General features: G+C 31.7%; 1 protein-coding gene across 2 annotated transcripts; it reads left to right on the top strand.

Annotated features, from left to right (window-relative positions):
• Nucleotides 1-225: 225 nt before the first annotated feature.
• On the top strand, nt 226-16,600 carry LOC130636246 (neural cell adhesion molecule 1-like). 2 transcript variants are annotated; one of them, XM_057445902.1, is made up of 11 exons: nt 226-472; nt 3,338-3,601; nt 7,434-7,751; nt 8,697-8,966; nt 9,584-9,717; nt 10,456-10,600; nt 10,722-11,000; nt 12,509-12,769; nt 12,995-13,300; nt 14,495-14,729; nt 15,576-16,600. In XM_057445902.1, the coding sequence occupies exons 1-11, from the start codon at nt 415-417 to the stop codon at nt 15,595-15,597; spliced, it is 2,292 nt and encodes a 763-aa protein (XP_057301885.1). In that variant the 5' UTR covers nt 226-414; the 3' UTR covers nt 15,598-16,600. The 2 variants fall into 2 exon arrangements, with proteins under 2 accessions (XP_057301885.1, XP_057301886.1); XM_057445903.1 differs by lacking the exon at nt 12,509-12,769.
• The last annotated feature ends 300 nt before the right edge of the window (nt 16,601-16,900 follow it).

Raw genomic sequence — 16,900 nt, 5'->3', positions numbered from 1 at the left:
AAAGAAAATTACAAAGAAAATTTAACATAAAAATTGTCATCATAAGTATATGTCAGGTCAAGCCCATACACCTATATATGAAAACAAAGCGAATGGCGGAGCGAAAGCTCGAATCTTTCCCGCTGCTGTAAAAAGACTCGCATAATTAGGCTTATAGCCAATCAGTTTTTCGTATTCGCGACCATCATGAATAATTTAATTCTCTGGTGTGCTGACGATGTTCCTCCCCAAGGAAGGCGCATTGTATAGAAACACGACAAAAATATAAAGCAAAAAATTTCTGTACTCATAGTTGCATGATACTTTATATATGACCAGTAGGATTTACTTGCAGGAAATAATATTAAGTATTGGTAGTCAAAACTCCTCAAGAATTATTAGTTTATAGCATTCTTTCGTCAAACGTTTAATACGATGCACATGGCTCAAAGATTCGTTTTGTGTTTTCTTGCAAGCTTGCTTTGTGGAGCATGTAAGTTTCATATCCTTATCTTTTATCCTTGTTTTAAACAGAGGGAACTATTATTCTCTGGAGTTCCTAGCTATGCCTAACTAAACTGACTAGCATAAAGGCATAAATAAAAAACATGGAGGCTGGTGTATACTTTATTTTGTGACATTGCTCTGGTGTAATGAAGATAACATGAATCATACTAGTCAATTAAAACTGTCTTGCTGAAAGGGCCTATTAATTTAACAGAATTTAGCTACATAACTGCCCTGAAGCTAATATAGCATAATAACATTAAATTCCACAGGGAGTATGTAGCTATAAACATTTAAAAATATTGATTTTGTTTCGACTGAAAACGCAAACTAAAAAAACAAGTTTTCTTTGCATCTGATTTACACACTTAGGAAAAAAGAGCTATATACATATTTTCAGATAGAGTATATATATACATATAGCTAGCTATATATATAATATTTTTCTCTTTTTAATTTTGTTAATATTTTTGTCATAGTAAAAGGATTGATACACAGCTATGATTTTTTATGGTTTTAATAAGATATTATAGAGGGAGTTGTTCATATTACTAGATTTAACAGTGATCTGTATAATTGAAATATTTATACCACATTTGAAGTTTCTTTGTACAATGTGTGCCTAAAATCTGTCTAGTTGATTTCACGTTTTTTATTTCAAGGCTGATAAATATCTAAATATTTCTTTGATCTGGAGACATGTTCTCATGAATATTTTACATTGTATATGGCTTGTTTTTATTAAGAAAAAGTGTGAACATATTCAATGTTATTCATAACTTGATAATAAATTATTCATATTTTTTACATTTGATCAAATAACAATCAGTTCTTTCAAATATATATATTGTTACCTTGAAGTTAATTTTGATGTTTTGTTGAAATACATTTACTCTTCAGTCATAAATTAATAATGTATTTTTCTAAGGTTACTTTTAAATCATGTAGCCCAAATAAATATCATTTTTGTCAATTGATAGAAAAAAGAGTATCTTTGAACTACAAATTCTTTTGATATACTTCCTATTTTTTTGTACTATGTTCTCTCATTTTTAATTAAAAACACATAATTATTCTCTTCTCTATAGTTAATCTTTTTCCAAAAAAAATTAAGAACGACTAAAAAAGGTAAAAATACTAATCTTACATACTTCATTTTTTATTTGTATATAGATGCATTTTTAAATGTTCTTATTTTTTAATAACATAAAATTAAAGGATCTGAAATTGTATAACCAAGTCAGAAGTTAGCAAAATTCTAAAAACCCAATAGTTAATTTAATAAGATCTTAGAGAGGTAAAATCTTTAAAATTGTTTTCTTCATCATAGTAAAATAATTATATACAAGAACATTTTTGTATGTTCTATCATATAATAATAATAGAGGGGCTTTTTCTGTTATTCTACTTTACCAATATATTCAAACTAGTTGGTAGCCTGTGGATAGATCCTCTGGTTCCCCTGTCTTTTCTAAACTATATCACATTTTTGTGTTTCTATACCACAACTTTTTTCTCCTGCACAAACAGACAGACAGAATACAGCTATTATTAAAGAGATATACATTACATTCCTTGGTAAACATTTATACCAAAAGCAAGTCTGGCAAATTTCAGAAAAACACGAGATGAATTAAAGTAAATACAACACAATAATAAACAGGTATAAGCTTAAAACTCTTGTAAAAAAATTAATTTTATAAGAAAAAGTTTAAAAAGTTTTTTTTATAAAATCTTTATTGGTTTTCAAAAATTGCCCTTTATACAAATTTTATCAAAACCTGAGATGGTGCATGTGGGGACTTTAAAAATTTTGGTCCACTTGACACGGAATGACCCCTAAAGCCTTAAAAAATAAGAAAAATGTCCTGAAAAAAACAGGTGCTCTGGGATTTACCCTGTTTATATTCCTGTAGGACTCTGGTAGATCAGTCTTGTTGTTTAGTTCATATGATCATTCTCACACGCCTTCACACATGCTAGAAAAAGTGTCAAGTGTGCTGTTTTAAGGTCTTATTTGCACATGTAAAATTAATATCACACATGCAAAAGTTTATAATTAAAGAATAGAAAATCACACACTTGGACACCATAAAATAAATTTTCGGTGTGTGATTTGCCACTGTACTTGATTAATTAAAGTCCTACCAGATTTTTAGCCCTGCTGTTTTTCATATTTTTTTACCAAATGTTAGCAAACACTAAGAAAATATACCTAATTTCAGATTGCATTAAGTCTTAATTTAACAGTGAACAATATAAAAAAAATTGGGATTGTTTTCAGTAATTTAAGTAAATGACAAATACAACATTTATACTTTATATATACAACAATAATCGTTATTTTAGTTCTTTGGGTATTGTGCAGCATTAATAAAGATGTCAGTCTATGTAGAGATATCTATTCAATTGCAATGTCATTATTGAAGTTAAATCAGAAAAAATAAAGCTTGTTTATTTTAATTGCAATAAAAGAACAAAACAAATGTCGAAGTATAGTCATAATATAGCTATGTTTTAATAAGTTTTAAAAATTTTAGGCCAGTAAGGGGTGAAATTTCAATAGAAATGTAGTTTTTAAGATGGATAAAGATTTTGGGCATTTGAGGAATTTTATGTTGGTGTATATAAAACTTATATTTTGGACTGTGATGCTAATGCTTGTGTGTTTTTGCTTTAGGTATTTTTATTAATAAATGCTGGTTATCTTAAAGTACCATTTATTCCTATTGTATTTGCCCAAATAATAACTGAAATTTACATCTTGTAGGTTTAACTACCTTTAACATTAATGAGCTATTCATACTGTGGTTTAGTGTAGATATATAAATTGTTATTTTCTGGATTCTAGATGCTGCAAAATGGACATCAAGGTTTAAGTATTATTCCCCTACATATGGCAAAAATCTCGAAATGCGATGTGAATCTACTGGTGAATTCAGTGGATTTTACTTCAAAAAAGATGGAAGCAAAATTGAAACCACTGAAAGTATAACTGTCTCATCAAGTGGTACTGTACATACCCTAACTTTTAAATCAATTAAGGAGGAAGATTTTGGGAAATATATTTGCAGAGACTCAGCTGGTGATGATGAAGCAGAACTGGAAATTATAGGTTTGTATTTGTATATTCTATAATAATCCGATTTCAAAGAAACTGTGAGGCTGTTATATAACCCAGATAAAGATGAAGCATGTGAATTCAATATCCACTTATAGACATACTATAAGGCCATATATTAAAATGTTTGTTAGAGTTCAAGTGCTGCATTCAAGATTAATAATAAAAAAAAACATCTACGCCATAAATTGCACACCACAAGTTTTGATAATCTTGTTTGGGCAAGCATTTCGAAAATATAAAGTTACGAAAAAATGTAATGTAACAAAATTTCTTCGCCCCTGCACAATGCACAGGGGTTGCCATTTTGACGTGGTGAACAAGCGTTGTAAAAGTTTCAGCAATGTTCATGGCCTGTATTGTATTGTGATCTCAGCCAATGACCATAAGCAGACCAGGAGATATAATACCGTACAAGCAAGAGCATGTTGGATATAACATCTCCCCTTCCGAATACATACATATATATATAAATAACATAAAATAAGTACATATAAAATCTAATCACCAAATATAACATTCCGTTCGTAAGTTTAACATTGTATGATCGTGGTGCAACTTTTTCTTCTATTCGTCCTCGGGGGAACCATTCCTTTGTGATGTGATGCTGCGACATTCTGATACACTTTGAAAGTTTCCAGTGTGGTAACTGGGTGGTTGTTGTCATGGTGCTTTTTCTGTGTGAGTCTCTCACTGACAATGTCACTTTTTCCTGCTATCACCAATGTTGCAGTGTAAAGGTGAAACTTTTTGTAATTGTTGTCCCATGACTATCTCGGCTGGGCTTTTTCCATTGCTGAGCGGTCTGTTTCGAAGTTTGAGTAGTCCCTTTTTTATGTCTTCCTTTACTCGGAAGCATTTTTTCATCATACGTTTGACTGTCTTAGCAGATGACTCCGCTGGTCCGTTTGAGCGAGGGTAGTGTGGAATTGACGTAGTGTATTTGAATTCCCAATCTTTCGCAAATTTGTTGAAGTATCTCGTTTTGAATTGTGGACCATTGTCTGATACTACTTCTGTAGGAGTACAATAGAGACTGTTGGAGTATGTAGTAAGTACACTTGATACAGAGTAAGGTAGTCTGTGATCACTATATATGTTTTACAAGTAGGTGAAATGTCAGTTCCAATTTTTTCCCATGGTTTTGTTGGCATTGGTGGTGGCTGCAATTCATGATGTTGTTTTGCAGCAGTGAAGCGTAAGCAAGTCTCGCATCTGCTTACCATTTGCTCTATTTGGCCATTAATTCCTGGCCAGTAGCAGCTTTGACATGCTCTTTTGATCTTTCCATGCCAAAGTGACCTGTGTGGATTCTTCGGAGGATGTCACTGTGTAATTTGTGGAATGACTATGCGGTTTCCTTTAAGTAATAAACCATAGACAGCTGTAAGATCAAAACGGCTGTCCCAGTACGGTTTCACAAGTTCATGACATTCTGTTCTTGTTAAGGGCCATCTGTCTGTTATTGTTTGTTGAAGAAGCTGCAATGATTCATCTGTGGCAGTATGATGGCGAATCTCTTCAAGTTTTTCAGTTGTTGCTGGCATTGTTCCGATGATTGATGAGATATGGGAGGTGGTATCAGTGTTGGTTTGTACATCTTTTTCGATGCCGTTTCTGTTGGTGCTCGAGACAGTGTGTCTGCATCACATAGAGTTGTTCCTTTTACATATTCAGTTGTGAATTTGTATTTGAGTTGTTTCATGGGCATGCTTGGATTCTTGGTGAGAGGTCAACCAGTTGTTTGTGGATTATGATAAGGATGAGGGGTTTGTTGTAGGTCTGGACTATGAAATCGGGTAATCCTTGCAAGTATATGTTCATTTTCTCGCAACCCATGTAACTGCTTGCATTTCAAGTTCTATCGGAAAGTAACGTTTCTCAGTGTTGGTTAAATATCTTGATGCGCATGTAACTGTGTGCCAATCGTTATCATGTTGCTGGTACAATATGACAGTCATCCCATGAAGTTTGCTGGCATCAACTTGTAATTTGGTCAGCTTATTTGGCTGTAAGGTTTTAATGTTGGTGGTGAAGTCAAAAGTTGTTCAACTTCCTTGAACGATGTGGTGTGTTCTTCTGTCCAGAGCCATTGTTTAAAACAAATGTGGTCGTTGGTTGCAGTTTGGATATCGACTTCCCACGATATCAGTGTTGGCTGGTTACAGTCATTTTCTTTGTCCTGCACTGCACCTAAGAACAATGCTCCAACTGGTAATTTCTCTTCTATATCATTAATGTTTTTGCGTTTACATATTTCGCTGTCCTTAAAGTGGTTTTTAAGGCCGGAAACCGCACACTTCCTCCCCCATGCCGGACAGTTGTCCCTTCTTTTAGGGTGCTTCCTAAGACAGAACTTACATATGTTCCCATTTGGCCTTTTGTCATTTTTCTGGCGGGTTTGGTATGGTGATTTTACTGGGTAATGTGTTGGGTGTGTGTGTTTTATATAATCCACCTGCTCAGTGGATGCCTTTGTTTTCATGGACTCCACACCTTATGTAGCTTTCTCATGAGCACAACATATGTCCTCCGTTTTTTGGAGGGTTAGATTTAGTTCGGCTAGTTATTTCTTTCTTAACGTAAAGTCCTCCCATCGTGATTTCCACATTTTAAAGACTGCATATCTGTCTACGGATAGATCCAAAATGGGTTTTTTGTGTTCAAAACACTTGATGTCGAAGGTATTGTTGGATTCTGTAGTTCTGTTGTTCTTTTGTTCGTTTGTGTTTATCCTACTCGCAGCGCCATGTTGTATTGTGATCTCAGCCGATGAACATAAGCAGAGCGAGAGATATGATACCGTACAAGCTGGAGCATGTTATAACAGCCTGGAATTTCCACACAGATATCAACCAGTTTTAGTCAAGTCACGAGTCATTAATTTAATTCTGTGACTAACAAACAATATTTATGACTACTTGTTCCACTAGTAGTCATATGAATGAACAAACAATATTTATATTGAAATTAAATTATGGAATTTTGAACGGCAGCTAGTAATGATAACATTACCAAGGATCATGAAAATTATTACTGAAAATAATATTCCGTTAATGCCAAAGAATCTTTTTATGTTTTACTCAATTTAAATAACATTTTAATTGAAAGCAACAATTATAATGATTGTATAATTTGTTGCTTTCAAAATCCCGATGATTATACTTTTCTAAGAAACCGAATAAACACGCATCCTGGGAGTAATAATCATTTTAGATTTTATCCAGTGACCCAATAATTTGAGATCTGTAACTTGGTTTGCAATAACATTTTCTGACTAAACTTGTATATATTTACTCACATTTTGGCAAAAACTTTATGTTAATTAATTCACCTCTAAAATATCTATGCATTGATAAAGTTTGAATTCACATCCATTAACAGATCTAAAATTACTGATGACAGAAAATGTCAAAATTTGCAAATACTTCAATATGACATCATAATTTATGCAACATTAAATCTGAAATTCTTTAAATGTGAATATCTTAAAACGAAAAATACTTTTTAAAAAATTCAAAAAGACTTCAACTTTTTAAGCTCTATAATATAAGGCCAACATTATTTTATGCCACGGGTTCCCTTTAAATCAATTTCTCTCAATGGATATCTTTAAAAAGCATTTTCTGAGAATTTTCCAGTCTTGTCACAACATGTATAAATTCTTACAAAAAGGATACCAAGGTACCATTTTATTCAAGACCCTTGGTGATAATGGCTGAAATGACATTTGGAGCTGACTGCAGTCAAATTTAAAGCGGCAGCAACAGGACTTAAAAACTCTGTTCTTAATTGAAAAGCAATAATATATTTTTTTTATTTCTAGCAACAATACCATCAATAGCACAATTTCAAAAGTTGACGATTGGTAGGGAGGGTACTGTCAATGCTGAAGTGTTCATGATGCCCCGAACAAAAATTAATTGGTACAAGTACAATGATGTTGCTGCCACTCTTATCGCATCTCTTGATAAAGAAGGCAATATGGTAGCAACAGTTTTAGGATCTGAGCGTTACAAAATTGATGTCAGGGGGTCGCTTATTATTAAAAAGGTCACTGCTGAAGATGGTGGTTTATATACTGTTGGTGCACCTACGGAAGCTCATGGAGAACCAAGGCAAAACACATCTGTCGGAGTTGGAAGTAAGGTTAACTTTTAAATAATAATTTTAGAATAAAAACCATGGTTTTTGATTTTTGTAAATGTTTTTGTTTACATAGTAGATTGGTATTACCAACCTTTATTAATTTTATTTTTATATTGATATTAGTCATATTATCCTTCAACCCAAAGGCTTGAATAGACCGAACAATTTTGCAGATAAATTTTAAAATTAAAATATTCAAGTAAAATTAGTCTTAAAAATTGTTGTGTATATATCAATGAAAAATAATTGAACGATAATACCAAACTGGTTTGATTTTATTCAATTTTTTGTCAGAGCAATATTATTTCAAAGGTAGCCACCAGCTGCTCACGTTTTTTGAAACTCACACTCAGTATTTCGTTCATTTTAAATCTTTTTGTGCACATAAAAGAGAGTTTATTAAGTACGTTTAGATCGTATCAAGATCTGCCAACATTTATTTCATGTGAAAAACTGCTTGAAAAGATTACAGAGCACAAAATTGTTTCATTTTCGTTGTCACTCTTGCCTGATTTTATGATAAATTAAATTCACATTGTTCTTTATATTGTAGTGTGTATGTATACAAAAGTAATAAATCAATTTAAGAATTGAATAATTATTGACCTAAAATTTTTACAGGAGGTATTTTTTTCAACGATATTCTGACAAATAATATTTTTTGAAAATTGATCTACAAAATTGTTCCGTCTATTCAGGCCTTAACAAAATAATATCAATTTGGTAATTTTTATTAAATTAATTGTTCTGTTGCCTTACCTGCAAATAACTTCTTTCGTTCTTTTTATTTTTCTCGTATCTGTATCAGGGAATTTAACAAAAGCTATTAGCAATAATTTCTAAAAATAAAACTTTTCCTTCCATTAATGTTAACGCTTGATGTATCTCACAAAATGTGTAATGTACGATTGGCTGCAAATCTTTGTTTGATGATTTTAAGATGTGCCAACCATCAAAGACTCTCCAAAAGAAACATACACCAGCACAGAATATCAAGACCTTTTTATTCCATGTACTTGGAATGATGCAAGTGGTCTTTCAAAGTGGACATTCTCTGGCAAAGATGGTGACAAAGAACTTACAGATGAAGTGCAAGTGTCTGGTTTGAATCTCACTTCTGTCACACGTGACAATGAAGGAAATTACACATGTTCTATCACAAATGACTTCGGTGAAGGATCTGTGACAGTTGTTATTACTCAAGTTATAAGTAAGTTCATACATATCAATTTTTTCACCTGGCTTCTTGCACTAACTTGAATAATTATGTTCTTACCAGCAAAGCCCTTAAAATTTCATTTTAACAATTGTTTTATAATACACACAGATTCTACAGGCACTTTTGTCTGGAAACCAAGTTTCTGTTACTTTAATAACAATTGTCCTCAAAGAATAAAGTTTCACTTCTAGGACGTTACCATATTGATGGGGATATTAAGATCTGATAACTCCTGTTTGATTTTTTTTTAATCTTTTTTTTTCATTGTAGCAGTACCATGTATTCTCATTCAAGTTGGGTACCCAGAATTTTGCAGCTCCTGAACCAATGAAATAATGTACATTAGTAATGATTTTTGTCAGGACCTGTTCTTCTTGTGATATGGAAAAATGACTGTTTTTGTCTGTGATAAAAGAATGAACTAAAATCTTGTTTCCAGGGATACTTAAAATTCAAGGCCTGCAACCTAAACTTTAAGCAGATGTTAATTATTTTGTGGAGTGTAGTTTATTATTATAAAAACTATTGTTTCTAATAACCAGAAAAACTTTTTAGAAAAAAATCAGTTTAATTACACTTAATCAAGTATGATGTTTTCTTTCATTTAGCTCCTGCTGCTATCTCCTCAGTTTTTAATGACACATCTCAAGTAATAGATACCCCAGTAAATATCTCATGTGAAGCAACTGGTCGCCCGGTTCCAACTGTATCCATTACAAAAGCATCTAGTGCCAAAGCAGCAGTAAGTGATTACACTGGTTTTAGTATTATCAATTTTAAAACTTCACTTCTATAAATTCAGCGCCTGAAATAAATATTTTACCATTGCCAGTCAAACTGAACATCGGAGATTCAAAATGGCCAGTTAAATCAAATTTTGTTGTTGTCAAAAAATACATGCGATTCTTTGCTTAACGTTTTCAATCCCGAAATTTAATATATCCAGATGTAAGAAAATTAAAAAAGCCCAGGGTATGAGGTTCATTCTTTTCTCTCTATCAAAAAATAACAAACGGCTAACGGCGAAGCCTTTCATTTGTAGTCCCAATAGCAGCATTTTAGCTAGCTAGCTACACTAAAACAAAAGACGAAAAATCAAAAGAAATGTATATGAATCAATGGAAAATAAATGTAAAGCAGGATATTTGATTATTATTTATTCTTAATGGTAGATAAATAATATTTTTTTAGTCAGTCTGACCGCTCGTAACATAATTCTGACGATCAATTAACAAAATTCGGTGCTCAGTGACCGTTGACCGGCCGCTATTTTAATCTCTGCATTCACTATTCCATTTTGTGATGAATCAAGGCTATGAGTTTTGTTTGTTTTTTTGACATGTTAACCAACAAAGTAGAAGACCATTTTTTGTTACATTAATTTTTCAGTTTTATATATCTGACTCAGACCTTGACACTCTAATATTTGTTAAGAGATAAGATTATATATCACCCTTAATTTTGATTTTTGTTAATATAGTCTGGGAAAGGAAGAGCTGTGTTAACAATCAACCGTGTTGCTGTTTCTGATAAAGGAAAATACATGTGTACTGCAGATAATGGTGCTACTACTGCAAAGGGGGCATCAATGGCTGTTACCAAGTCGATGGAAATGGATGTTTTAAGTAAAGCTTCTTTCTTTCTGTCCTCTATGAATCCTAAATCTTATCTAGAATTCTTTTGTAGATTTTAATTTTTTATGTTTTTTTTTGTTTTGTTTTTAATTATCTGTTTTGCTGTTTTTAGCTCGTCCTGCTATAGATAAAGATGCAACAACGGCGACACTCAAATCTGCAGTTGGGTTAAAGTTTGTCATTGAATGTTCAGCAACAAGCAATCCAGACCCTAAGGTAACATTCAGTAAAAATGGAACGGTTATGGATACAAATTCAACGAAAAAAGATGGTATTGTAACCGCAGTTTATGAAGTGAAATCTGCAGTAAAATCTGATTTTGGTGAATATTTATGTATTGCTACCAATCCACATGGTAATGCAAGTAAAAGAATTAAAATTGTTGAAGTTTGTAAGTTCTTTTAATTATTATTTGCTACCTTGAAATCTTGCGAAATCATTTCCAATCAAAATATATCCTTTTACATCTTTCTCCAAAGATATGTAAAAAGAAACTTCCTTTTGATCATTTCTTAAGAATAAAATTCAAAACTGTATTGGACATGTTTATTTCACTAAAATAGTAACACTTGTTACTTGTTTAACAGACCTTTTTTATGGATTGGTATGTTGTTGAAAATATGGTTCTACACATATGGTGTTAAGGATAATTTGGAAGACGTTCCTTGTGTAACATGGGTTTATAAATACAACTGGTCCCTAAGATTTATATTTAGCATCTCCCTAAAGATCTCAGCATTATCTATACAAAAGAAAAAGACAAATTGTTAGTTTTAACTATGACTAATTAGAAAGGCATGGTTTAAATGTCCAAAAAATACAAAAATTGTCAATTAAATTACTGTATGAACTAGTTTATCTGGCTTTGCCGCTGCTGCAGGTACTAATGAGTGCTACAAAAGTAATTTGTTTTAAAAAAACTTTCATTCTCTAATTGGCCTCAGTACATGCATGGAGGTATAAAAGAAGAGGACATCATCTTTACACCTATTGAAATCATGAGTGATGCAAAAATAGGTGCTGCATTCAAAGAAAGCTTACTCAGCTTTAAATTTACCTGTGGGATTTGTGATTTGCCAATTCGAATCTACTGTGAATCAATTTAATCAATTTGTGTGCAGGGGGTCGGCAAGTGTTGTGGGGATGTTTGTAGATTATAGATTATAGCGCTAAATTTAAGAAAAATAATTTATAGACAGAATATTTTTAATTCAAGATAAAAAGATTGAGAATTACCAGAAAATTTAATTTTGATACTTTTTTAAAATCATGCTTTTCTTGTGATGAGAGATCTCAACTAAACAAAACAGAAATAAACAAAAAAATTATTCAGCAAATCAAAACATTCGTAATGGCTCTTCCCTGTGTTATTTACAGAAATTTTGTTTAAGAATAATTCATAAATAAAGGAATATAAACTCAAACATCAGTGGATTGACTTAAAATTTTCAGACACGTTCTTCTACACGTTAATTGTGGCATGGTTACAATGGCGTCTAAACTTCATATATTTTAAGCAAGTTTTTGAGATTCTTAAGAATACAGATTTTTTCCCTGCTTTAAATATGTTAACATGTTTATTGGTTAATAAAATTCAAAAGCAATTTTGAAGTAGTCTTCAAGGAATATGTATTTGAATGACTTTTAAATAATGTATAAATAAACTTGAGCATAGCAGTGAACTTTTCATAGTTTTAAAGGACACCACTTTTAATAGAAATTTGGAAGAATTGAATAAATGATTCACAAGTTGTATCTCCTGTCCTTTTATACTTCTATGGTACATGTAACCCTGATTTAAGCTAAGCAACTAAGTTTTTCTGTACGTGACAACCTAATATTTGTTATTATTAATTAATCATGCATGTCACGCACGACTAATTACTAACCCAATTTCAGTAAAACTTGAGGCTCCGACAGCATTATCACAGGATGGGGAATCTGGTCTTAAATATATTGATTTAACGTGGAAGCCAGTTAAGGGTGCTGAGAAATATGTGATTTATGTCAATAACACGAAAACTATGGAAACCACAAAGACTGCTGCTACTATAAAAAACCTTCGTCGTAGCACATATTACAGTCTTACAGTTGCTACAGTTAATATGGCTGGTGAAGGAAATGCATCGAAACCTGAAATTTTTAGAACTTCAGATATAAGTGAGAATTATAATATGTTTTGTTTATTACTAACTTTTATTTTTATAACCTTTTTACCAAGTTTTTAGTATTGTGGCATGCTTAGTAACTAGAACCCAAAACCCTTTAATGATCACACCTTTACTGTTTTTTATTTTTACTAATCAACTAACCCTATTACTGCGTCATATTTTATACATAAATTTGCAGCAACAATTTCATATTAAGTTTAATTTTATTTTCTAGTTAAACCAATTGCAGTTACTGGATTTGATGCAGTGTCATTAAATGCTCACTCAATTGAAATAAAATGGGTAGCACCAAGTAACATAAAAAATCCTGGAATTTTGCTTTACAAGTTAGATTATTGTGCAATGGTAAACACTTCTGGAGTGATCACTAAAGAATGCTATAGTAATAATTATGAGAGTAGAGACTCTGCATATGAATTGAAAGGTCTTAAACCTAACACTTTGTATTTGATAACTGTAACAGCTACGAATCAAGGTGTGGTTGGTGAAGCTACAAACTATACCATCAGGACGCCAGCAGGTAAAATAAATGTTTTTTTGTTAGTGGTAATGACGACCAGCCAGAATTAAAAAAACCTAGTCAATCAGCAGTCAAAAAACAAACAAAATTATCGCAGGGAAAAATTGCAAAATAACCGGCAGTATTAAACCCATTTGTAAACCTAAATTTGCAACTGCTTCAAAGAAAAATAATTATCTGAATGTATATAATTTACTTTAACTTAAATGCTAATCTCCTCCCCATCTATTTTCAAGATATGCTTAGTAAAAGCAATCTTTGCAAACATTTTTTTAAAATGTAACATAACTCTATTTGTAAAAGAAATAAACTTTCCGCTTTTAACACTCGTCCCCAGTGAAATTTGAATCAACTTCGTTCCCAGGGCATTTTCTTTTTATGATGAATGTGCGGCTTCTTAATGACGGCTCATCCTGACAATCTGTAGAAAAAGTCTTGCTTGCAAAAGGTTGTAAATTTAAAAGAATTTTATTGTAACACTGAGGAAACACAGACGCAGAAAATTTATCTTATAAAGATCATTTTGTCCTGACAACAAATTCTAACTAGTTAGCAGCTTGTTTAATTTCTAACGATATAAAACAATTTAAATATCAAAATATATCCTTCCTTCTGTGAGAGTGGCATCCATTGTTGTTTCTGTGTTGGATTTATTGGTGATTAAAAACAACGGTAGACGAAAAATTGCCTATTTTGTCAGACAGAAAACAACAATAGCAAAAATGCTAAACCAATACACTCCTCTGTGAACTGATAATAGATAAAAAGAAAGAATGTTTAATCTTACTATGGTAGAAAAAACATATTAATCAAATACAATTTAATATACCCACAATTGATATGAAAACTATGATCCAGATAAAGTTGTTGTAAATTTTGAGTTTAACGCAAGAGTTTTTGTAGTTATAGGCCTTGTGCTTTGTCGTGTAAAGCACTTTAACTACTACGCTCTTAAAAAATAATGTTTCTTCGTTTGGAAGCATCTTTGTGCTTGGGAAAAGCACGGTAAGTTGCTGATCAATTTGGCTGTTTGCTTTTGTATCCTGATGGTCAAATGTCAAAGTTCGGTGGTCAGTAACCATTAACCTGTCATTATTTTTAGCACTAAGGTAGGCTTAATCCTATTGGGTTGTTACTAACCAACTAATTGTTTTGTAAAATTTATAAGAATCTAGTAAAATTACATCCCTTTAGCTCCAACAGTAGCACCTTCTCCAGTTGAAAAGAAAGACGGTGGACTTGGTAACGCTGCTGTGGCTGGTATAATCATCTGCATCATATTAGTCATCTTAGTGGTGGTGGATTTGTTTTGTTGTTTTTTTAATAACTGTGGTTTCTCTCATTGTTGTTTTGAAACGTTTTGTGCGACTAAGGGAAAGAAGTATGCACCTGCTGATAGAGACGAAGAGGAAATGGAGGAAATGAAACCGTAAGATATTTACATACTTTATAACTGTAATTTTGATACATAAAATTAAAGCAAGCATCCATATTTCTGCACTTTTGTTTGAGTATAATCATAGGTCCCTAAAGATTGACTTACAAATTTGGTTTTGTAAACCAACCTACATATCGAACAAGAGGCAAAATCATAGCATAAAAACACAAAGATTTAAAAAATATTGTAAAATAGGGAAAATGGCTTACCTTCTTCTTTTAAAAGGATATAGGAAATAAGGAAAAAAGGATATTTTTTGCCAAAAAAATTAGAATATTCATGGTTAAAATGAAAAAAAAATGTAATTTTTGCTTGTTTGTTGCAAGTGTGTCAAGCTTCATCACTTAGCATAAAGTAGATCAAGATATAGTGCAAGCTTCCTACACTACAACACTACATGTTGCAGGTTACAAAATCACACAAAGTGATTTGTATTATTTCATAGCAAACATGTTAGTTTGTATAGGTTAGATTTAAAAAATTTCTCAAACAAATTTCACTCCACAGATAAAAAAGTAAAATCATAATTTTATATAAGAATTTAAATTTTTTTTGTTTTATGATACTTTAAAGATGAAATAAAATACTTTTTCTTTTTCTTTTTTTTTCTTTTTTCTTTTTTGTGTTGTTTAGTATCATTTTTGTTGTTGGATAACATCTCCATATATACCTGTTTGTGATGTGCATGGGTCCAGATTTTGGGGGAGATATATCTTTCTAGTACATCAAATTGCAACCCATAGATGCAAGTTGAAATTTGAACTATGGCCATAAATGATAAGGAAGTGACACGGTGTGGTTTGCACCTCGAAATAACCTTCTTTTATTTTTTTTTAGCAAAACGCAGGAAACAGTGTAGCAAGAACGGAAAGAATTTAAACCAATATTTTTGCAAAGACTGAATGTTAAGACAAATGAGAAAGCATGACTCAAATGCATTCAAAGAAACACGCATGAAAATGCCAGCAGTGCTATCCACCGTGATCTTCAATTAATAAATAAATAAATAAATCTTTCCTGAAATTCATTTTGTAAATGTGTTTTTTATGACAAATTAGTTTGTGTGGCATTATTTTCTCGTTAAGACAAAGCTACAGTCTTTAATTGAACTAAATTCAGGAAAGGTTTATTCTTGTATTTTTCTAAAGATATTTAATTTATTTTCCTAGACATTAGATTATTTCGACATTTTTATGCGACACTCTAGACTCTTTCAACATTTTTTTCAAAAGTATATACTATTTAAAATCAATTTTTTTAAAGTCTAATTCACACATATGAAGCAAACGGAGGCACAGATGCAGGTGCATGCACAACGTAATGTATGACCAATGTACGAGGCGAGATATCTTTTTAGCTTTTAGTTTGAGTGTTAATTTTGACCAAGTTCCGTATACTGTTGGAAACTGTGACAAGATCTTCTATGATTAATCTTAATCATTTGCAGTTAATAAAAAAATCTTTCGTTGAATGCTTTCTTGTTTTGCGTTTTTGTGTGTGTATGCTTCAAGTGTAAACCAGGCTAAAATGAGTTCAGTAATTTTAGATTACCTTAAGTTGATTGGTTAAATTAATTTTTACTTTACTTTTCTTGCCTTTGCTCTGGGATGAGGATGGTACGACATGGTACATTCGCGAAATGCATTTTTTTGTCCTCGCGAAAATAAGTCAACTTAGGACAGGCAAGAGTTTATAACTTGTTTTACGTTTCTGCAAATTATTATCAGTGGTAGATTTTTTTAAATACTTTAAATATATATATATGAAATTGTTGATATTAATATGATTTTTAAGTTTACAAAAAGTGGAAAAGTGTATTCTGCATTTTAATTTTTACCTTGATTCAATCTAACTTATGATCACCCATCTTTTCGTTTTCTTGTTGTTTTTCTGGTTGTTTCATATTTGTGTTGGAGCTGGTATGTGGCCATGTGCATTTCCAATGGTTTCTACTTGATTTATAAATGTCTTCAGAAAATTTCATGGGCATGGAATAATTCTTACCCTGTAGATTCATATTTTTTTTTTTTTTTAATTTAAATAGAATTCTTATAAAGGTCAATACATATGACAGCTCATGCTTCTTTCTGCCTGTAATTATGTAGATAATCTTAAATAAAGTTATTTTTCTGGAAAATTTTTGTGGCTTGCCTGACTAAAAC

The sequence above is a fragment of the Hydractinia symbiolongicarpus genome, chromosome 3 (genome assembly GCF_029227915.1).
Source record: "Hydractinia symbiolongicarpus strain clone_291-10 chromosome 3, HSymV2.1, whole genome shotgun sequence".
Classification (NCBI taxonomy): Eukaryota; Metazoa; Cnidaria; class Hydrozoa; order Anthoathecata; family Hydractiniidae; genus Hydractinia; species Hydractinia symbiolongicarpus.
The sequence above is the reverse complement of the archived record's forward strand: the minus strand, read 5'-3'. Positions and strand labels throughout refer to the sequence as shown.